The 22,389-nt window shown below is 52.3% G+C and overlaps 1 protein-coding gene across 1 annotated transcript in view; it reads left to right on the top strand.

Moving 5' to 3' along the window:
* C9H6orf132 (chromosome 9 C6orf132 homolog) overlaps positions 1-22,178 on the top strand; it is a 34,104-nt gene extending 11,926 nt beyond the window's left edge. The window contains exons 3-6 of the mRNA XM_052193506.1: positions 16,450-16,525; positions 18,005-19,524; positions 19,657-21,176; positions 21,597-22,178. Of these exons, the coding sequence (XP_052049466.1) occupies positions 16,450-16,525; positions 18,005-19,524; positions 19,657-21,176; positions 21,597-21,714 (3,234 nt within the window). The 3' untranslated portion in view covers positions 21,715-22,178. The remainder of the gene's footprint in view (positions 1-16,449; positions 16,526-18,004; positions 19,525-19,656; positions 21,177-21,596) is intronic.
* The last annotated feature ends 211 nt before the right edge of the window (positions 22,179-22,389 follow it).

The following is a 22,389-nucleotide window of genomic DNA, read 5'->3' as shown; positions in this document are numbered from 1 at the left end:
CCTAACGGCTGCTCCAACCTTGCTTCAGGTTACAGGTCTGGAATAGCTTCCAGCCTCGCTCACCACCTGCTCTGGGGGAAGGTCAGTTGAGTCGCTCATTTTTTTTTTTCCTATCTGATCTCCGGCCCCTTCCATAGGCTCTGGGCTTTCTTCCAGTGCCCAGGTGCGAGCGTGGGCTCACGGGGACAGACCTCCAGTGCCGTGGCAGGGCAGGAGGCGCTCTGGACCAGTGCCTGAGCCTTGCCCCTTCTGCCTGGTGCGGTATTAAACCTCTAAGGGCCTCAGCCCTTTCTTACCCTCCCGCCTACAGAGAGCACCTCCCAGGTGAGGGGAGGAAGGGGAGAGGAGGAAGGGGAGCCACCAAGCAGTATCACCCTGGAAAACGGTTGCAAGAGGCAGGCCCAGCCAGGGTCTTGTCTGTGAGCCCTGCCTGGTATCTTCTGAATATCCTCTCATCTTTCAAGAGCCAGCCAGGGGACAGGTTCAAAATGAGGTTCTCCTCAGATGCCTTACTCTAAGAAATACTTTTTCCAAGAGTCCATAACCAAAGGCCAATCATGAAACAGACCTTTGGGGTCCTTAGTGACTAGGCTGGGCCCCTGGGATTGGTCACCAGGTCCCTGTCCCCAGTCCCAGCCCTACCTTGGGTTGTGGAGTGACAGAGGACCAGACCCTTGTTCTCTCCACCCTTTGATTTCTTTGCCCTTTGGTAGGGCTTACTACTGTGAATCATCCTCTAGGCTGTCCCCAGCTGCGACGTTCTGTGCTAAGTGACTATAATGGCATGGCAGGGGGTGTGGCAAGCTCTTACACATACCTGACACAGATCCGGATTCTTTCTGGAGGAGGGTTGCTTTCTAGCCACCAGGCCCACCCACCTCACTGATCTGGGGGTTTGGGGGTGCTTGAGGTTTAGAGCCAGCAGAGAGCAGAAGTGGGAGGACCTCAGCTGTCATCAAGAGGGGACATACTGCCAGCACGGTAGTGCATGCCAGAGATCCCAGCTACTTGGCAGACAGAGGGGGACAAGCTGAGAGTTGGGGATGCATCTGGCTACACTACAGGGCCTTGTTTCTAAATAAGGATAAATAAGAGCTGGGGCGTGGCTCAGTAACAGCACCCTCCTGGCATGCGCAGTGTTGGGCTCACTCCCTGGGCCTGTGAGAGGACCCTGCGGATAAAGGCTCTTGCCGCCTAGCCTGATGACTCGAATCCAGTCTCTGGGACCCGAACGGTAGAAGGAGAGTGGTGACTTTTGAGGGTCCTCTTCTGACCTGCATATACGTGATCCGAGCACATGTGCACACATGTACACAAAAATAAATACATGTAATGAGAATATAATTATATATAATCATAATATAATATAATGAGAACATAATTATAAAAAAAAAAAAGCCAGAGCCATGGAAGGGAGGGCTTCCCTGGACTAGAGCAGCAGAGAGGTGGGCTTGGTGGTGCACACCTTTAATCTCAGGGCTTGAGGCAGAAGCAGGAGGATCTCTGTGAGCCCAGAGAGCCAAGGCTACCCGGAGAGATCCAGTCTCGAAACAAAAGGAGCTGCAGGTCTTGGAGCTGGGTCTTGGCCACAGGCCTCGGGAAGAACACCCTCTTCCCTATTTCCTAGGGAAAATGGAACCCAGAACTCAAGGCTGAGCCAGCCGGATGCTTCCAGGAGCTAAACCTCCGAGCAGTAGCTGATTGGAAGGTTGCCAGGGTGACCTCTTGTCTGCACCCCATCTGATCCTGCCATCCCCCGGCTGATGCTTATGAGAAATTTGAAATTAAATGTCCGTGTGGTAACCATGGGTAAACTGGCTGGACAGGTCTTGGGGTGCCCAGGGCGGAGAGAGCTCCCTGGGTTGCCCTACCCTCTGAGTCACACAGGCCTGGCCCTGCCAAAGGGAGGAAATCCTGAGCTGCAGGAGAGACCTGTCTTCTGGGCCCACTCCCTGATCACCTGGGAGCTCTAAGGATCAGTTGAAGGCAGCTTCAGCTCTGCTGTGGAGACCACCCAGACGTCTCTGGAACGCATACCTAAACTCAAGGCATAGACAAGGCAGGGTGGCTCTGACTGATCTTGTAGGTGATGTTGAATGGAAAGGTTATGGAGTCTGAGGGGTCAGAGCTGGCAGTGAGAGTGAAGTTGGAGGTTCCCACCCCCCTGACCCCTTCACAGACCCTCAGAGCCAGCTCCCCCCTCAGCCTCACCTATAAACAGCTGCCTCTTGGGCTAGCCCCTGGGGCTCATGAGCACGCACTGTCCTGGCTGTCTCAGGAGGGTTGACCAGAAAGATTTGTTAAAGTGGGCTCAGCTCTGGAAGACACTAGGATGGCCGTCAGGGACCTGCTCCTTTGGCCCTGCTTACTCCTCGCCCTGGAGGGAGGGCGAGATCATCGGAGACCTAGGGCAGAGGCCGGCAGCAGCCAGGACCCTATAGCTCTGACCCCAGGAAGCCAAGCAAGCAGGAGCCGTGGGGAGCAGCTGAGACCACTTTTCTCAGACAAGGACTCTCACATCCCAGGCTAGCCTTGATATCCTTATGTCAACAGTGAACATCCTAAACTTTTTTTTTTTTGGTTTTTTTTTTTTTTCCCCGAGACAGGGTTTCTCTGTGTAGTCCTGGCTGTCCTGGACCTCACTCTATAGACTAGGCTAGCCTCGAACTCAGAAATCCGCCTGCCTCTGCCTCCCAAGTGCTGGGATTACAGGCGTGCGCCACCACTGCCCAGCTTCATTGTCATTTCTAATTAGTAGATTTTTTTTTATTTGATTTTTTCAAGACAGAGTTTCTCTGTAGCCCTGGCTGTCCTGGAACTCACTCTGTAGACCAGGCTGGCCTCGAACTCAGAAATCTGCCTGCCTTTGCCTTCCAAGTGCTGGGATTACAGATGTGCACCACCACTGCCTGGCCATCCTAAACTTTTAATAATTAAAATCTCTCTCTCTCTCTCTCTCTCTCTCTCTCTCTCTCTCTCTCTCTCTCTTCTTTCAACAAACTCGTATTATGTCACCCTGACTGGCCTAGAACTCTCTGTGTAGACCAGACAGGCATCCAACTCAGAAATCCTTCTGTCTCTGCTTCTCAGTGCTGACATTAAAAATGTTAGCCACTAAGGATGACCATATACGTATACATATACATCATATACACCGTATACACATATACATATACACATAATTGCATTTATTTATTTATTTAGAGTATTTGTGTACTCTCCTGTGCCTTGCTCCACGCGCTCTGTGTGTGTGTATGTGTGTGTGTGTGTGTGTGTGTGTATTCAAAGAATGTGTGTGAGTTAGTTCTCAGCTACCATCCTGTGGGTCAGGTCATCAGGCTTCCGGGCAAGAATCTTTAGCTACTGAGCCATCTGGCCCGCACAAGCTTGACGCCCAGATCCTCCTGTCTCTACTCTGGAATGCTGGAATTTCAGGCATGCACTAACATGCCTACTTTATCTGGTGCTGGGAATTGAACCCAGGGCTTTCTGAATGCTGAGTAAGCACCCCAAACATTCTGACAACTGAGTACACCCTCAGCTGAACTGGAGGCTTCACGTGTCACCGCACACGGAACTCTCAACCAAGCAGTCTACCAAGGAAGAGAACGATTGATACCTCAGCCCAAACGCACTCACAGCTGAAGTCGCCCGCCCATCTGATTCAGAGCTCTTAGATGCTGTGGAGGACAGGGCTGTTCTCAGGTCTAAGTCATGTCCTGAGCTTCCAGCCCTCTCCTTGGCCAACAGCCCTACACGGCCCCCAACAAACCAGTGCCCCCCACACACACACAAACTAGTGGAAGCCACCTTGGTGCGGCTAAGTTCTTCCCGTGACCCCCGCTCTGGGTGGGCTTGAGGGCGGACCCGAGAAGGCCTGGCTATTACACCGGAGCAGGGTCTTGTCCCTCTCCGTGCCCCTCAGAGCGCCCGGCCCAGGGCACAGATACGCTCAGGAGGAGGCTGGTAAGGAAGGCTTTCAGGCTGCGTACAGAACTACTAGAGCTCTCCATCCCCAAGGTCAGCCATGCATTTACCTGCTGGCCCGGCCCGGCCTCTGGGGATCTCCCCTTGGGGCTTGGCTGGGCTCTTAGGAATCCCAGGCATGAGGATGTGTGTACCAGGGCAAGGAGAGGTCAGCGGGGTGGCATGGTGTGTGGAGCTCGGCCCGGCCCGTGTAGCAGGGGTGAGCCGCAGACTCTACCAGGCAAGGCTCCTTCCTCTGCTCATGCTCGTCCCTTTCTTCCCCGCTTCCCTTCCTCTTCTCTTCCACACTAAAGTGATAGCAAAGGGGACAGGGGAGGATGCCTGGTGACTTGTCCCTGACCACAGGGAAACACCCATTTCCTCAGAGTTTCCGTACAGAGGAGTCACGGGGCTGTGCCCTGGGCCCAGCGTCTCAAGGTTTAGGCTCTTGCTCACCCACAGAGGGTTTTGTTGTTGTTGAAATTTTTTTGAGGTTTATTTATTTTGGTTTGTGGCATGAGTGTTCTGAATGCATATAATAAGTCCGTGTGCTCTGTGCGTGTCTGCTGCCCACAGAGACCAGAAGAAGACATTGGATCCCCGGGACTTTGTAACATCCTTGTATGTGCTGGGAATCAAACCAGGTTCTCTAAAAGAACCCTTAGCTCATGGGCCTCTCCAGCCTCCCGCTGAGTTTTGATTAGACACAAGGGAGAGCCCAACAGCAAACACCTCCCTCCTCGGTCTTGCTTTTCAGGGCCTGTGGGCATGCCTCAGCCTCTGTAGTCCAGCCATCCCAAAGTAGGTGGGGTTCACCCCACTTTATAGAGTACAGACAAGAACACTGAGTCCTGGAAGGCAGGAGGGGCACTCACTGAGCTCTGACAGGTACTGTCTCTGCTTCTGTGATAACTATTTGAGATGTTGCTCAGTTTGTTGTTTTGAAACAGAACTTCATGTAGCCCAGGCTGGCCCTTGGATTCACTGATCCTCCTGCCTCTATTTCCCAAGTGCTGGGATTATAGGAGTTTGCTACTATACCTGGCTCGTATTTTGTGTTTGTTTTATGTTTCCTTTTATTTCGAAATGAGGTCTCCATATGTAGCCCAGGCTAGCTTCAAACATATAGTAATCCCCCTGCTTCTGCCTTCCAAGTGGAAATTACAGGCGTGTGCCACCAGGCTGAACGATACTCTATGTCTACTTTATTCTAGTAATAAAGACTAGTCTTTAAAGACAGCCTTGTTCTGTTGTCCAGGCTAACCTGGGACTCAGCCTGGTCTCCCTGCGTGGATTATGAGTATGAACTGAACCCTCTACAATTAAGAATCATAACTTTGTTGGGTGGTTTTTTTTTTTTAATTATGAATAAAATACAATCACTTGTTAAGGAAGGAAGCTGAGGAGCTGCAAGATGACTCAACAAGAAAGGGCACTTGTCACCCAATCTGATGACCTAAATTTGATCCCTGAGGTTTATATGGTGGAAAGAAAACGTGATTCCCAGGGGTTGCCCTCTGACCTCCGCAAGCTCGTCATAGCACGTGCACACACAAACATAGCGGAAAGTGGCTGGGTATGGCGACCGTGTGTACAATCCGGCCCATGGGATACAGAGGCAGGAGCATCACCAGTTCAAGGCCAGTCTTGGCTATATACAGAGTTAAAGACCAGCCTGGGCTACATGGGGCTCTGGTTGCTTTTGTTTCTTTTTAAAGGGAGAAATGGAGAAGGAAGAAAATAAGTCTGAATCTTCTCAGAGTGTTCCCCCTCCTCAGCAGGCTCCCCGAGTCAGCCTTGCCAGAGCGATTGGTATGGACCCCTGAGCGATGGCCGTGGCCCTAGCTTCTGGGTGTTGTCAGGCTGGGGAGACAAGGAAGTGCTGAGGCCCAGTTTCATGACATTCTGACCAGCAGAGCCGGGCTGAGCTCCGCCCCAGGCACTGAGGGAGGGCACCTGCCACAGCAGGGAGGGGCATGGCCTTGCAAGGCGCAGGCGATCACTGAGTGCCCTTCTGCTTGTTGCCCACCGGCTGAGCCGCTCCTCGGAGACGTGGACAGCCACCCCTAAGTGCAGTGCCTGGAGGCACAGGCTGAGCCCCACAGGCAGCGTCTTGGACAGTTTGCTGTTTTACCAGAGCTAGAGGCCAAGATAAAGTGGTGCTAGGTAAGGGCACAGTGCACCCACACAGAGACACACACAGAGACACAGGCATACACACACAGAGACACAGGCACACACACACAGAGACACACACAGATATCTACACAGGCACACACACACAGAGACACACAGAGACACAGGCACACACAGAGACACACACAGATACACAGGCATACACACACAGAGAGACACACACAGACACAGGCACACACACAGAGAGACACACACAGAGACACAGGCACACACACACAGAGACACAGAGACACAGGCACACACACACAGAGACACAGACACACACACACAGAGACACACACAGATACACAGGCACACACACACAGACACACACAAAGATACACAGGCACACACGCACACAGAGACACAGGCGCACACACACACAGAGACACACACAGGCTCATATACATATTCACAGATACACATACAGACACATAGAGACATATGGACACAGACATGATCATACACCATGATTGCTAGCTGGTGGTTCCTGGAAACTCTGCTTCTGAAAACACCTTTCCTGGGCTTCCTCCCAGGAGTTAGACAACCACCCAGAGGCCACGGAAGTAGGCTGTCCTGACACCCTGTCCTTGTAGGGTGGCCTGAGTATCAACATATATCTAGGTCATCATTCACACAGCCAAGGGTAGGGAGCCACAGAAGGGACACCATATGAGCCAGCCTCACAAAATACCAGGGTCAATGAGATCTTTGGAATAGTTTACAGGTGAGGCGGGCTGACTTTGCTCTGAGCTGATTGGTGCCTGAGGTGGCAGATTTTTCTTTCTCCTATATTCTTCAAACCACCTACTTACTCACTCGGGAATTTACCCCTTCAAAAGGGATTCGTTCAGTTGCCCAGTTTGTGTACAGCATGTACAGACACTCAGCTGTCCTGACCCTCCAGCACACTGGTGGCATGCTCTAGCCAGCAACAGTGTGTACCCAGTTGACCCACAGGAAGCATGCAGACCAAATGCTGTAGCCACTTGCTGTGTGACCTGAGGAGGTGGCCCCAGTCAATCTGTGCCTCACATTCCTCACCCAGAAAGGAAATAACAAGTCTTTTCTGGCGCCTGTGTAGACTAATTAGGCTGCTGAGTTTGACATACGCTGAGCGCGGTGTGTTTTCAGGAGATAGACGTAGTAACTGTCAGCTATAAAAGTAGTGTCCTCAGGCCTGTAGAATTCACAGGGAAGGGAAGTTAACACCCACTTGGATTGCCAAGAACTTCACAGAGGAGGGACATTTAAACTGGGGTTTAAAAGGCAGTTAGAACGTATCAGGCAGAGGTGCGGAAGGAACCCCCACAAGCTGTAGCTGTTTTCAAGAGGGCAAGAGGCAGGCATAGCCAACTCTGATGGCTTCTTCAAGCTACTCATGCCCTTCTCAACCTTCCTGATGAGGCAACCCTTTGCTACAGCTCTTCATAACTGTTTTGCTATGTAAGCATCCGTGTTCTCTGATGGTCACAGGCAACCACTTTTGAAACACCCATTCGACCTTAAGGGGTCTTGACCTATGGTTTGAGAACCCCTGCTCTAGAGCCTTGAAACCTCAGCACAGTCCCTTCCGGGGTGTCTCTGTGGTCAGCAGGTAAACCATTCATGGTGCAAGCGCAACAACCTGAGTTCAATCCCTGGGACCCACAAAAAGATGAAAGAGAGAACCGGGGCCGGGGAGTGACTCAGAGGTTACACTGACTGCTCTTCCAGAGGTCCTGAGTTCAATTCCCAGCAACCACATGGTGGCTCACAACCATCTGTTATGAGATCTGTTGCCCTCTTCTGGTGTGTCTGAAGACAGCTACAGTGTACTCATATACATAAAATAAATAAATAAATCTTAAAAGAGAGAGAAAGAGAGAGAACCAACTCCACTTAGCCACGCACTGTGGCACATATGCCCACACACCTCAAACACAATAAGCAAAACTTTAAAAAGGAGGGGTGTCTGCCCCAACAAGGAGGGTGCTACAAGAGCCTACTCCCCGAGGAGCAAGCTGGGCCTTCTCCAGAAAGTGTTGGCTGGAGCTCAGGGTTTGTGGAGTGGAGAGATGGTGACAGAGTTGTACAAAATCCACCTTATGAAAGGTCCTGTCTAGACACCACGGGAAGGTAGCTGGATTTCTTCCCCTGGACCAATGTAGGGTGCTGGAAGAGGGGGCGCGTCCTGCTTGCAAAATGTTTGTTTGTTTGTACTGGAACATGAACCCAGGGCTTTGCGTGTGCTGGGCAGGCAAGCTACCACTGAATCCTAACACAGGGATTCTGTTTCTGTTGTTGAGATAGTCTCCAGTCCAAACCGGACTCAGATAGAATTCATTCTGTAGCTCAGGGTGATCCTCCTGCCTCCACTTCTTAAGTGCTGGGACTGTAGCATATGCTGCCACACATAGTGTTTGCAGACCGTGGGATCCAACCTAGACATCACATCATGCTCTGTGGCAAATGCTCTCCTTTTCTTTGTGTGGTGTATGCACTTGCTTATGCACACGTGGGCATGAGCATTAGTATGTGCACGTGTGTGGAGGTTGGATGCCAATGTCCATGGTCTATCTCGACCACGCCTCACCTTATCATGCAGTGAGCTTCAGGGATGTACCTGTCTCTGCTTCTGCAGTGTGAGGATTAAAGGCGCATGCCTGGCTTTAGTGGGGTCTGGGGTGCTGCACTCTTGTCCTTAAGCTCACAACTGGTACATCTCCTCAGCCTGTTCTTATTGTTTGTTGGTTTAAGATGGCTCTCTTTACGTAGTCCATTATAGCCTCGAGTTTACAATCATGCTGCCTCTGGAACCCTGGGATTACAGGTATGCATCACCAGGTTTACTTGGAAATGTGCAGAGAGAGAGGGAGCCTCATAGAGACTCAAAGGCTCACTGGACTGCTGTGAAGTGGGAGTGACTGGAAGATGGAAAGTGCTAGAGGAGTAGCTGGGACAGAGGAGTAGCTGGGACAGAGGAGTAGCTGAGACAGAAGTGCTAGAGTAAATGACAGATTTCTTTATTTTTTCCATTCTTGTGTGTGTAGAGATGTGAGTATAGGTATGCATGCTATGACATGTGTGTGAAGGTCAAAGGACAGTTTGGGAGGGGGCGTCATCTTTGCCTTCCACCTTGTTTGAGGCAAGGTCTCTCTTGTTTTGGGTGCTATGCAGTGTACTCCAGGATAGCTGCCCTAAGTCCTTCCTGTCAATTCTCTCATGTGTGTCTCCCACCTCACAGTAAGTAGGCGTACTGAAAAGGACGGGTACATGCCACAGCGTCCAACTTTTTGTTTTGGGAATCTCACTTGGGTTGTCAGGTTTGCCCTGCAACAGCATCTCCCTAGCCTGCTTCCTTCCTTCCTCTCTTTTAGATTTGTATTTATTATTATTATTGTGTGTGTACATATATACATCATATATACACATATGTCATATATATCACACACATGTGTATATATACATATATACACATATATATGTGTGTGTGTGTGTATATATATATATATATATATGTGTGTGTGTGTGTGTGTGTGTATATATATATGATGCATAATTGGATAATTCCCAGGTCGGAGGAGAAACTTAGTGGGTTTCTCTCCTCGCACCTCCATTGAGTTCTGGGAAGTGAATTCAGTTTGTAGGCTTACATTATCAGGCAGCGCATCTTGTTGGCCCAGAGGAAGGGTATAACCAAAGGATATAACTTTCTTTTAGTTTTCTGAAACAGGTCTCATACAGCCCAGGTTACTACTGCTAACTGTGATCCTCCTGCCTTTACTTCCCAAGTGCTAGAATCACAGGTGTGTACCACGATGTCCAGCTATACTTTTGGTTTGATTTGGTTGTTTTGTTTTGCTATACAGGGTTTAATTGTGTAGACCAGGCTATCCTGGAACTCACAGAGATCCACCTGCCTCTGACTCCTGGAATACTGGGATTGAAGATGTGCACCACCACCTCCTGGCTTTTCTTTCTTTCTTTCTTTCTTTCTTTCTTTCTTTCTTTCTTTCTTTCTTTCTTTCTTTCTTTCTTTCTTTCTTTCTTTCTTTCTTTCTTTCTTTCTTTCTTTTCAGATAAGCTTAATGTGTGTATGATCCGAGGTTTTAAATGTTCCTGTGCTTTTGGGTAAATGGGGGAGGGGTGCGTGTGGGAGTATGGTGACACAGGTGGAGGGCAGGCAGAGGACAACCTCAGGTGTCAGTCCTTGGCAGTTCTCTACTTTCACTTCTGTGGCTGTGACAAAGCACAGAAATGACAGGAAGCACTACAGATGGGCAGGGTTTGCTGGGTTTACAGTTCCAGGTCACAGTCCATCATTGTGGAGAGATCACAGCGGCAGGAGCTTGAGACTCGGCTTACGACGGAGTGTGTGTACACTTAGAGTCATGTAGCTTTCTCTCTGTACAGCCCAGGGCTCCAAACCAAGGAGTGCTGCTGCCGGCCTTTAAGATGGGTCTTCTTTTTTTTTTTTTTAATATTTTTTATTTGATATATTTTTTATTTACATTTCAAATGATTTCCCCTTTTCTAGACCCCCACTCCCCGAAAGTCCCGTAAGCCCCCTTCCCTCCCCCTGTCCTCCCACCCACCCCTTCCCACTTCCCTGTTCTGGTTTTGCCCTATACTGCTACACTGAGTCTTTCCAGAACCAGGGACCACTCCTCTGTTCTTCTTGGACATCATTTGATGTGTGGATTATGTTTTGGGTATTCCAATTTTCTAGGCTAATATCCACTTATCAGTGAGTGCATACCATGATTGATCTTTTGAGACTGGGTTACCTCACTTAGTATGATGTTCTCCAGCTCCATCCATTTTTAAGATGGGTCCTCTTTTTTTCAAGACAATTTACACAAATACCCCCAGGCCATTTGTCACCACCCCCACCCCACACCCACACACCTCTGACGTTGTTTGTTCCTTTGTTTGTTTGTTTGTTAGTTTGTTTGTTTTGAGACAGGGTTTCTCTGTGTAGCCCTGGCTGTCCTGGAACTCACTCTGTAGACCAGGCTGGCCTTGAACTCAGAAATCCACCTGCCTCTGCCTCCCAGAGTGCTGGGATTAAAGGCATGCACCACCACCACCCAGCCTTGGTTTGGTTTTTTTTTAATCTTTACCATTTTAGCCATTTTACAATGTTTACTTAGTCTCTGAGTACATAACCTTTTCTAACTAACCTTAATATATGGGACAGTTGTTGGAAAGTATAAATAATTCCCTAGAACCTTCTGGAGATTGGCCACATTTGTTTTCCAATCCCTCTTACTTAAAAAAAAAAAAATTCTTTTTAATCTGTATTTTGTTTCCTTAGGAACTTCTCAAGACCTGAGACACTGTGTCCTTTTATCCCCAAGTCTTCCCTGGGCACACTGCCTAAGCATAGAGACTTTGCTAACACTCAAGAATGTAGTGTTGATAAAATACTATTATCTGGTAAGCTGTTTACAGCCAGTAACTGCCAACTGTCCCCGATTGCTCTTCCTGGCACACCCTCCCCGACTCCAGGATCATACAGAGCTTGTACATGCTCGAAGCCCTCGTGTGTGTGTGTGTGTGTGTGTGTGTGTGTGTGTGTGTGTGTGTGTACTGCGATTACAGGCACTCACTATGGCTTCCACCTTTATGTGGGCTCTAGGGATTGGAACATGGGTCCCGATGCTTATAGAGCAAGCTCTTTCCCCACTGGCTAGCCTCGAACTCAGAAATCCGCCTGCCTCTGCCTCCCAAGTGCTGGGATTACAGGCGTGTGCCACCACCGCCCAGCTGGGGCCTGTGCTCTAGATCCCAGCAGTCGCAGTCCCATACCAAAGAAGGAAACTCCCCGGCTGTTTTTCTGAGGCTGAGATTCAAATGAGTTCCTATTTGCCTCCTCTTCGGTGTGCTGGAAGCAGCTGCTAAGAGCCAGAGCAGGGAGAGGGAGACGCAGGCTCAGGCAGCCTGGGACTGCTTGGTTTGCACCTGGGGGATCCTGGAGGGATGAGGCTGGACTCCAGGGCTTCCTTGTGTGGGGTGAGATACCGAGGAGCCAGCCCAAGCCTGAGCCGCCACTGCAAGTCACGCTATGATGACAGGCCTCCGTGCTGTGGTCTGGGGAGACTTGACTTGCATGCAGGGTTTTAGGCTGGATGTTGTATATATCTAAAATCCTGTACTCAGGACGCTTCGGCAGGAGGTCAGGGCCACCTTACCTGCAGAGTGAAACCCTGAAAATCTAGGGTCCATCCCCAGCACTTCAAAGCAAGCAAGCAGGCTGGGCAAGACAGTGGTTGCGCACAACTTTAATCCCAGCACTTGGGAAACAGAGGCAGGTGGAGCTCTGAGTTTGAAGCTAGCCTGGTCTACGTGGGGGATTGTGAACGTGACTGAGACTACATAGCGAGACCTTGTTTTTGTTGTTTTGTTTGTTTGTCTTTTTAACTATCTGTATCCTGGCTGTGTTAAGCGATTTGAGAGAACATAGGGCGGCCAAGCTCCCAGGTCCATCATGGCTCACGGAGCACTGTCGCCACCCTAACCTCTCACTGCCTGCCCAGGGTCACCCTGCTGACAAGGCTGAGCACAAACAGGGCCGAGACTTGATGCTAAGTCTCATGCCTTTCCCATTGCCAGGTATGCTTCAGAGAGTCTGCAGAGATCTCAGCCTGCCCCCACCACACCAAAGAGAGTGTCTTCAGTGATGATTATTAGCAATTTCCATGTGTGTGGGGCTTCTCAGAAGGTCTGGGGAGACACCTCTGCTGGCCAGGGACAGAGTCAGCCAAGCACATGTGTGTCAGTCACTGAAGTAGATAAGACGGAATCTACTTCAAAGTTAGTCTAACATCAGGATTGAGAGTATGAAAAGGATATAGCTGCCACAGATTACCAGGACGGCACTGAGGGTTCTAGCAACCAGGGTCTGATAGTTCGAGAGCATCTTCCTTACTAAGCCCCTATGCCTAAGGGGTTAACAACATCAGCCCACCAGGAACAACCGGACTTTCTCCGTCTAAGTCAAGGATGCCTTAAGACCCGGTAGGTCTGTGGACAACAAGAAATCCTCCAGTTTCATCAGAGGAAATCAAGAATTATCTAGAGCTGAGTGTATTGGCACAAGCCTTTAATTCCAGCGTTCAGAAGACTGAGGCAGGCAAAACTCTGTGAGTTCAAGGCCAGTCTGGTCCTCAGAGTAAGTTCCAGAATAGCTGGGCTACATAAAGAGACCTTGTCTTCAAATGAACAAACAAACAAACAACCCACCCATCTAGAAGGGCTGGAAGAGACAGTCAAGAGAATTTGCTCCTCTTATAAAGAGCTTAGTTCCAGCTCCCATGTGGTGATCCATAACCACTCTAATTCCAGTTCCCGGGCATCTGACGCCTTCTTCTACTTGGTCAGCTCCAGTCCAATAAGAAGAGACCATGTCTCAAAAACAAAAGTGATTGATTCCTGAGGGATACCTCAGGTTGGCTTGTGTTACACACACACACACACACACACACACACATCATCATCATCACATGCACATAAAATATAAGAACTATTGAGAAAGCAGACAGACAAAAGGTGTTTGCCTTGTGAATGGAGACGCTGATGTGGGCGCTACACTGGATTCCGGAGGACAGAGCCTGGCCCGGGTGGTTCAGGATGGCCGCATGTTAGTAGGGCCTGGCTTGCACAGGGAACGGGTGGCTCCTTTGTAACATTAGGAACGTTTATTGACTTCCTGTGCTGTGAGCCCAGTGCTTTCTGGACATTACCTCATTCACTCTTCATGACCCCCTTAGATGGGGTCTTAGTTAGGGTTTGATTGCTGTGAAGAGACACCATGACCATGGCTACAGAAAAAAAATTAGGGCTGGCTTGCAGTTTCAGAGGTTCAGTCCCTTATCTTCAGGGTGAGAAACACCATGCATGCCTCAATGCAGGCAGACATCGCAATCTGCAGGCAGCAGGAGACTGACCCACAGGCCTACTCAGAGCATATGAGACCTCAAAGCCCAACTCCATAGTCACATTCCTCCTCCTCCTCTGACAAGGCCACACCTCCTAACATTCCCCATGGACCAAGCATTCAAATGCATGGGGGCTGTTCCTATTCAGACCATCACAGGTGCATGGGTACCTTCTGGGCTTAGCACAAGGTCACAGGTAAAGATGACAGAGGGTCCGGTAGTACCAGCTGTAGCTGTATGTTTAAATGACTTCTGAGACATTTCTAGCTGTCTGTTTCCTCATCTGGCACATGCAGATGACATCTTTCTCATCGAGTGGTGACTGAGATGGTTTTGAACAGAGCACAAGGGGCGTTCTTAGTATTATTCAAGGTTAATGGGAGGCCACTGGGATGTGGCCCGGTTGGTAGGGCGCTTGTCTCACATGCACAGAGCCCTGGGTTTAATCCTCAATACCACAGGAGCCACGTGTGGTGCTGACAGCTGCGATCCCAGCACTGGGGAGGTGAAGGCAGGAAAACCAGAAGTTCTAGGTCATCTTCAGCTGCATAGTGACTCTGAGGCCAAGGATGGTGACAAAGAAAGGAAATAAAGGAGAAATAGATGGTTTGCCCAACTCCAGTCCCGGGAGGAACGCAGACTGTGGTGGGAGGGAGACTGTCAGATTAGAAGGTAAGCTAGTGAAGCTAGGTGAACGGGAAAGCATTGTGGGTTGGGGGCCAGAGGCCAGGCCGCTGAGACCCCTGAGACGCAACTGCAGCGCTCTGCCAAGCTCCCAAATGGCAGGTGTGTGCACTTTGTTGATCTATGGAAATGTGTTGGGGGGGAATGCATATAGAATGCAAAGTAGACTCACAAAGGGACAGCTGTGCAAACACGCTGTGCTCTGCTCAGCTTGGGTAAGAGATCAGAGGCGCCTGCTCGGCGGTCCACACTTAGTTACTCTTCAGTAAATTCCCTATGAAAACCCGGTGTCAGCGGAGGTCCGGGCGAGGGGGCTTTTGGCAGCTGAGTCACTGCATGCTCTTCGGGTTTGCTTTGGGGACAGTTTCCCGAGCTGGTTCTCTCCTTCCATTCTAGGGCCCAGAGACAGGCCAGCTTAGCTCGGGCCATCAACCTTGGCAGTAGGCACTTTACTCTCTGAGGCGGCTCACCAGCCCTCGTTTTGGGTGTTTTGTTTTGTTTTTCCGTTTTGACTGAGTCTCACTGTAGCCTGAAAGTCATCATGTAGACCAGGATTGCCCCTGAAACTCATCATGTAGACCAGGCTTGCCCCGACATGTGGCAGCATGCCTGGCTCCTTGGTTTGCCTTATTCATATGCAGTGGATCCTCGTCTTCATTGGTTCTGTATTTGCAAATTTGCTCTGTAACTAACACTGCTTTTGTTGTTGTTCTCATATATGCACAGAGCGGTGAACAATTTGAACCGGAGACCCAAAGCAAGACACTTGGCATAGTTTTTTTTTTTTTTCTATTTTCCTAAGTCTCATGATTGCAGGATGGCCTCAGACTCATTATGTGGCTGAGGATGTCCTTGAACTCCTGGCCCTGCCCTGAGCGCTGAGATCCAGGCATACCCCACCACACACAGCTTTTACCCTGCTGGGGCTGGAACTCGGGGCTTTGTGTACACTACTAGGCAAACATTCTACCAACTGAAATATATCCAACCCAGACTCTTACTTTTTTTGTTTTGTTTTGTTTTGTTTTGTTTTGTTTTGTTTTGTTTTTGAGACAGGGTTTCTCCGTATAGACCTGGCTGTCCTGGTACTCGCTCTGTAGACCAGGCTGGCCTCGAATTCAGAAATCTGCCTGCCTCTGCCTCCCAAGTGCTGGGATTAAAGGCGTGTGCCACCATCGCCCAGCCAACTCAGACTCTTAAAATTCACTCTCGGGCTGGAGAAATGGCTCAGTGGTTAAGAGCACTGACTGCTCTTCCAGAGGTCCTGAGTTCAAATCCCAGCAACCACATGGTGGCTCACAACCATCTGTAATGAGATCCGATGCCCTCTTCTGGGATGTCTGAAGACACCTACAGTGTACTCTTCATATATATTAAATAAATAAATAAAATCTTAAAAAAAAAACACAAAAAGAGGATAATTAGAAAAACAATTCACTCTCGGGGCTGGAGAGACAGTTTCTGGGTTAAGAGCACCTGCTGCTCATTCAGTTCCCAGCACCTCAGTGCTCATTCCCAACAGTGTGTGACTCTGGTGCGCCATCTTCTGGCCTCTGTGGGCACTGCACAAAGAGTCTAAAATGTGAGTTGGCTTTTGAACTTGTAAGGCTACTACCATCCCCGCAGTTTCTGCGGCAATGCAAGGCTCACAGCTGGGCTCCAGATGTTTGTTCATCTCTCCGTGTCCCCTGGTCTCTTTCAGAATGCCCAGGAGAGCCATGGGCTGGCTGTGCCCACCCCGTCTGTCCCAGAAGATTTTGCAGACAAAGAAGTGGGAGGTAAGAGAACTCTGATCTCCTGGCTTCGTTTCCTCCCTGAATTTGGGCCCTGAATTTAAAACAAATCAAACAAACAAACATCTCCATTGCGTCCTCAGGCCTCTTAGCTACTGGTCAAGGGGGTGCGACAAGTGGGCCTGGGAGAGTGGGGAGAGCCGAGGTTGGCTAACATCTATTTTAGAGAGTAGGGAAGGAAGGGAGGGACCGGGGCACAGCAGGAGAGCAGGCAGCAGGGAGACCTCTGGATCAGACGAGCCTACCTCTGAGACTGCTGGCTATAGCCTGATTAGCTCTGTGCCTGGGGCACTTGTCCTACTCGAGAACAGCAGAGGACTCAATGTATGGGATGGATGTGAGCCACTCCGAAACCAGGCGGGTGACATCCTGTGTGACTCTGAGCAAAGGTTCCTGAGAACCGCACGTCTCAGTCACCGCTTCCCTGCCCCTCCCCCACATCTGCCAAAAGGCGGCTCCTTAGTGAGCCCAGGCCGGTTTTCACCCCAGGGCCTGCACTGCAGCCTGATCCTACTACCCCTCTGTTCCGAGGTCCCCTTCCCAGTGGGCCTTCCAAATTAAATGGCACCTCTCGGCACCCCTCCCCTGCTGTTTTTATTACTGCCTTCTCCGTGATAATGATTTACTAGTTTATGGAATTATCGGGTTGACCCTTTATGGAGTAATCTTCATGGGCAGAGTATAGAGCCAGTGGAGGAGTGTGTGGAGGCCAGAGGTCAACATCGCCTAGCATGAGCAAGGCCCTGGGTTTGATCCCCGTGCTGCCTTTCAGGTCTCCGGCTTCACAGAGCTGGGAGAAGCCTTCCCAGGCCGCTGCTGCTCTCTCCTGAGCACTCCAGGAGGGAAGGGAAAGCACTGATGGAGGGAGGTGGACTCCAGGGACTGGGGTGCAGAAGACACGTGTGTGGCTGCTGTCCAGGGCTCCATCCCCGTAGCTGACTGGCTGCCTTCTTCCCTTTCCACCATCCGCCAGTGCAAACACTCCACTGCAGGGGTTCTAAATTCTGCAGTGGGTTTCGGTAGACTCGGGTCTCCCAAAAGTGAGAATTAGCTATTTGTACAGGCTGCTTCCCCCCCCCCCCCCGTGAGCACCCAGGGCTGCTCCAGGACCCCAAGTGGGAAGCACCCCATTAATATAAGAAGGTACAACATAGCGGGCACTGCTGCGTCTTCAGTCGGGTTTGTGATGGAAGGGCTGGGACTAGTGTTTCCCTTGGGCAGCCCCTCTCCCTGTGCCAAGCTCAGCAGATAAGGCTAGCCACCAAATCTGAGCTGAGTTCAGTCTCCAGAACCCAGACGGTGGGAGGAGAGGACTTATTCCCAGAAGTCCTCAGTCCGCTACAGGTATGCTGTGGCAGCCGCCCTCCTCATACGTACACATTAAGGAAAGAGACAGAAGCAACCTTAAAACACAGAGAGATGGAGCCTGGCTCAGCTCCATAGCTCTGCCTCCCTGTCTTTCAGGTACCAGCACACTAGTGAATGGCAACCTCCGACTCTACAGCTCTGTGGGAGACCTGAGGCCGGTGCACTACGATCTGGACTCATCCATCCCCCCACCTCCCCCAGGCCCAGCCCCGGGGCCACCCCAGGACACTTCACAGCCTCCAGGGGAGTCCCCTCCACCACCACCTCCTTCTATTCCTCCTCCTCCCCCTCCCCTGCTGGTGGAACCCCCACCCCCACCCAGCACAGCGCCCCCTCCACCCCCAGCATTAGACACCTTCTCCCCACCATCCACGCCCACCCCTCCCGACTTCATCCCCCCTGCCCCACCATCAGCTTTTCTAAACCCCCCTCCACCTTCTTTGCCAGCCGCAGGCCCCCCAGCCCCAGTCTCTCCTCACACAACTGGAGCTCGTCTCTTCCCCACTGGGGCTATTACCAAGTGGAAATCAGAAGTAGCACTCAATGGCCGGCATCCAGAGGACCCCAGAACCAGCCCCCCCAAAAGCCCTGCTGAACTGAAGAGGAGCCCCCTAGGGCCTAGCCCAGAGCCCCACCTCACCTTCCCCAGGTCACCGAAGGTGCCTCCCCCAACCCCAGTCAGGTCCTCGTCTATCCCAGTTCAGGAAGCACCAGGGACTTCTCCAGATGAGGAGGAAGCCACCCAGAAGACCTCCGCCCACCTCCCGCTGTCTCCCAGCCTCAACGTCCGCCCTGCATCTCAAGTTTACCCAGACAGGGCCCTAGAGCCAGGACCTGAGAGCCCAGGCAGCCCAAGGCTCAGGCAGTCTGAACCCCAGACAGATGGACAAGCTGGAGCTCCACCCCCAGCTCCTCCCTTGCCTCCACCGGCTCCCCCACTCCCTCCGCCAGCGTCCTCCCTACCCCCAGCTGCTCCTCCTTTGCCCTCTGCTGAGCAGGCAGCCCCTCCATCTTCTGGATTTATGAAGACCTCCAAATCCAGCTCACCTGCTCTCAAACCCAAACCCCCAAGTCAGGAGGACCCAGCCTCATCAGAACCTGTTGACTGGAGAGACCCCCGGCAGATGGACAAGCTTCGAAGGGAGCTGGCGGCCTATCTCTGTGGGTCCAAGAAAGAGGATCGGTCACTCAGCCACCGGCCAGTCCCTACGGTGGCCTTGAAGGACAAGGAGAACAAGAAGGACACCGGCCTATCAGAGGAGGCAGCCCCTCCACGCCTGCCTGAGAAGGCACAGCCCTGTGCTCCCCAGAAGAGCCCCTCTAGCAGCAGCCTGCCAGAGAGAGAAGCCACCAACAGCCCCGCCCTACCCCCTGTGGACTACATCTCCCAGGATACCCCAGCCCCCAGTGTCAGGCAGATCCGGAATGAGCTAGAGGCTCGGTTCGCCTCCTCAACTGAGAAAGAATCCAAGCCCAGCTTACCATCTCTGCCCCCCAAACCCCGGCTGGAAGGGGGAAGAACCTCTGAAAACGGGACTGATAATGGCAGATTCCATAAGCCTGCCACCAAGCCATCCACCGCCCCTCCGCCTGCCACAACACTCCAGGCCAAGGTTGTACCTGGTTCAGCAACACCATCCAAGGTCACACCTGGGCCAGCCACACCATTCAAGCCTACACCAGGGCAGGCCATACTACCTAAGGCCACACCTGGGCTAACATTACCACTTAAGCCTACACCTGAACAGACCACACCACCCAAGAACACACCTGGGCAGGCCACACCACCCAAGGACACACCTGGGCAGGCCATACCACCCAAGGACACACCTGGACAGGTCATACCACCCAAGGACACACCTGGACAGGCCACACCACCCAAGGACACACCTGGGCAGGCCACACCACCCAAGGACACACCTGGGCTGTCCACACCATCATCTCAGCTGATGGCAGAGAAGGACCTTGCCTCCATGAGGCAGAAAGAAAAGCCAGAATCTCAAGAAAACCCAGTGGCTACCCAATTGGCCACAAATGGCGCCCTCTCTCCTCCAGCTCTCCCACCGAAGATGCCCCTCGGTGGAGAAGAGGCACCATTTCTCTACCGACCCCATCGCGGCCAGAATAGCCACAGCCGAGGGGTGGCTGTAGTGACTCCCACTCGGGCCAGAGGGGAGGCTACAGACTCAGGGGATCTAATGGACGAAAAGGAGCTCCAAAACCGTCCAGCCAAGTCTCTCACGCCAGTCCAGCCAGCTGACCAACTCCTCAGACACCCGGTGACCGGGGAAGTGGTGGAGCGGGGCTCCCCAATGGCCCTGCTCCTCGCGGCCAGACAGAGAGCGCAGAAGACTAGGCCTGGAGGGACGGCGATTGGACGGTCCTCTTTGCCAGGGAGTCTCCGTGACCACAGCAACCAACCAGAGGCCAGCTCTGATAGCATCTTTTACAGAGGTAGCCGGCCCAACTCCTTCATTGTGGTCCCTAAGGTGCCCAGTGAGACCGAGGACTCCCAGCTGACCTCAGCACGGCACACTGGGCCCAGTCAGTGGAAGCCCCAGCAGGGACGAGACACACAAGGCTCAGAGCCAACCTACAGGCATGGCTGGACCAAGGCCGAATCCCCAGCTCCTGTGGCCCGGGAAAGGCCAGCTCCCTCAAGCTTAGCCCAGGGCCGCGCCCTCCCCAAATCCTTCTCTTCCCCGCCCTCTCCTTCCTACAAGAGGGAAGAGGAGGAAGAGGAGGAGGAGTTCAGCTTTGATATCATTCCTCCGCCGCCCGAGTTCAGCAATGACCCCGAGCCTCTGGTCCCTGGGCAGCAGCAGCAGGGTCGTCGCGGGTCCCCACCGAGGAACAACTTCTCTGACTTGGGGCAGTCCCGGAGCCCCAATCTGGCCCCTGGCTTCTCGCGCTTCCCGGGGACTCCATACTCGGAGCCCAGGGGCTTGGATCGCTTCTCAGGCAGCGGACGATCGCTCATCAAGAAACGCCTGTACGTCGGGGAGCCCCATCGCAACCCTGGGACGGCCCGTGGCTCTACTGGCCGCAGTCTGAGCTCCCCTAACTGCTTCGGACCGCAGCCAGGAGGACCTGAGATGCGACGGGTCAACTCTGGGGGCCGCGCGGCCCCCGGAGGCCTGCACGCACGGAGGCTGTCGCTGGAGGGCGCCCGGGGTGCTGCCGAGGTCAAGTACAAGGCGCCCGGCGGAGGCGGTGGCAGTGGCAGCAAAACCGGGGACTATGGCTTTGTCCCTGCCAAAGGCAGCAGGTGAGCTGGGTTCGCTTACGATGGAAGGCTCTCTGGCGGTGCTTGAACAGAGTTAATGCCAAGGCCGCGGGCCATCGCCGGCGACTTACTAAGAAGGGAAGAAGGCCTGGAGAGGGTGCTGCGGCTAGTACCTTCCTTCCTGCACACCTCTTCACCAGCCTCGTCCTCTGGAGATTCAGGGCTTCAAATCAGTGTAGAAGAAAGGGAGACCTGGTGGCTGGGGTGGAAAAACAGATCCAGACCCAGGCTGAGAGCACAGGAGTCTGTGCTCCCAGGTACCAAAAGGGCATCTGTGGTTTCACCCCGGAGGTCAGATCCAGCACAGCACATTTTAAGTTGAACTGCTCTGGGGAGGGCGGGTGGCGTTCACACCGACCAGCTGCATGTGAGCCTCACCTCTCTGCTCTCCACTCGTTCCAGGTCTCCTCACGGCAACACCCACTATGGAAGCCCCATCAATACGTTCACGGTGAGGCCGGGGACCCGTCATCCCATCTCCTACGCCTACCCTGGGACCCATCGGAAAGCCACTTCCTGAGCCACGTGCTTCACTCGGCTGACTTCTAGGGGTTGGATCTGGGCTGTTGTTTCGCGGGGGTGGGTGGGAGGTCGCACAAGGTATTATAGGTCCCAGCTCAGACATCACTGAGAGCCTTTGTTCTGGAAGACAGACAGACGGACGTAGCAGAGGACTGTGGAAGACGAGACATCTGGCTCTGAAAGCACCAGGGACATCTTGTCTAGGGACTGTTGGCAGATGGGGGTGGGAGCAGGAGCTTGCTGGGCCCTGTTTCTGCTATCTGGGACTGTCTGTGTTAGCAAGGTTTATTGAAACTTGTGGGGTGACAGTCAGAACCTCACAAGGGATGGGGTAGGTTGTCTTTAACCTCTGCCTGTTACACGGAACAGGTAATGGCTGATGAGTTCAAGACCGTTTGCACACCCCGGGGCTCTGCATCAGAAGCTTTATGCACCAGCCAGGACCAGGCAGGGGCATGCTCCTTGGCGCTTTACTCACAGGAGGCCTTGAGAAGTTTGGGATGGGAGACGGAGGATGAAGGCTTGCTTTTCCATTCAGGCCCCTGGAGTCCTGGTCCAGGGGACAGGGCCCAAGGAACTACAAGGTCCAGGAGGCATACAGAACGTGGAGATGGGTCTTGTAAGGTCAAGGTAGTCTGCTAGGGACCAGTTCAGAGTAGGGGAGACTTGTCAA

Source organism: Apodemus sylvaticus, chromosome 9 (assembly GCF_947179515.1).
Source record: "Apodemus sylvaticus chromosome 9, mApoSyl1.1, whole genome shotgun sequence".
NCBI lineage: Eukaryota > Metazoa > Chordata > Mammalia > Rodentia > Muridae > Apodemus > Apodemus sylvaticus.
The sequence above is the reverse complement of the archived record's forward strand: the minus strand, read 5'-3'. Positions and strand labels throughout refer to the sequence as shown.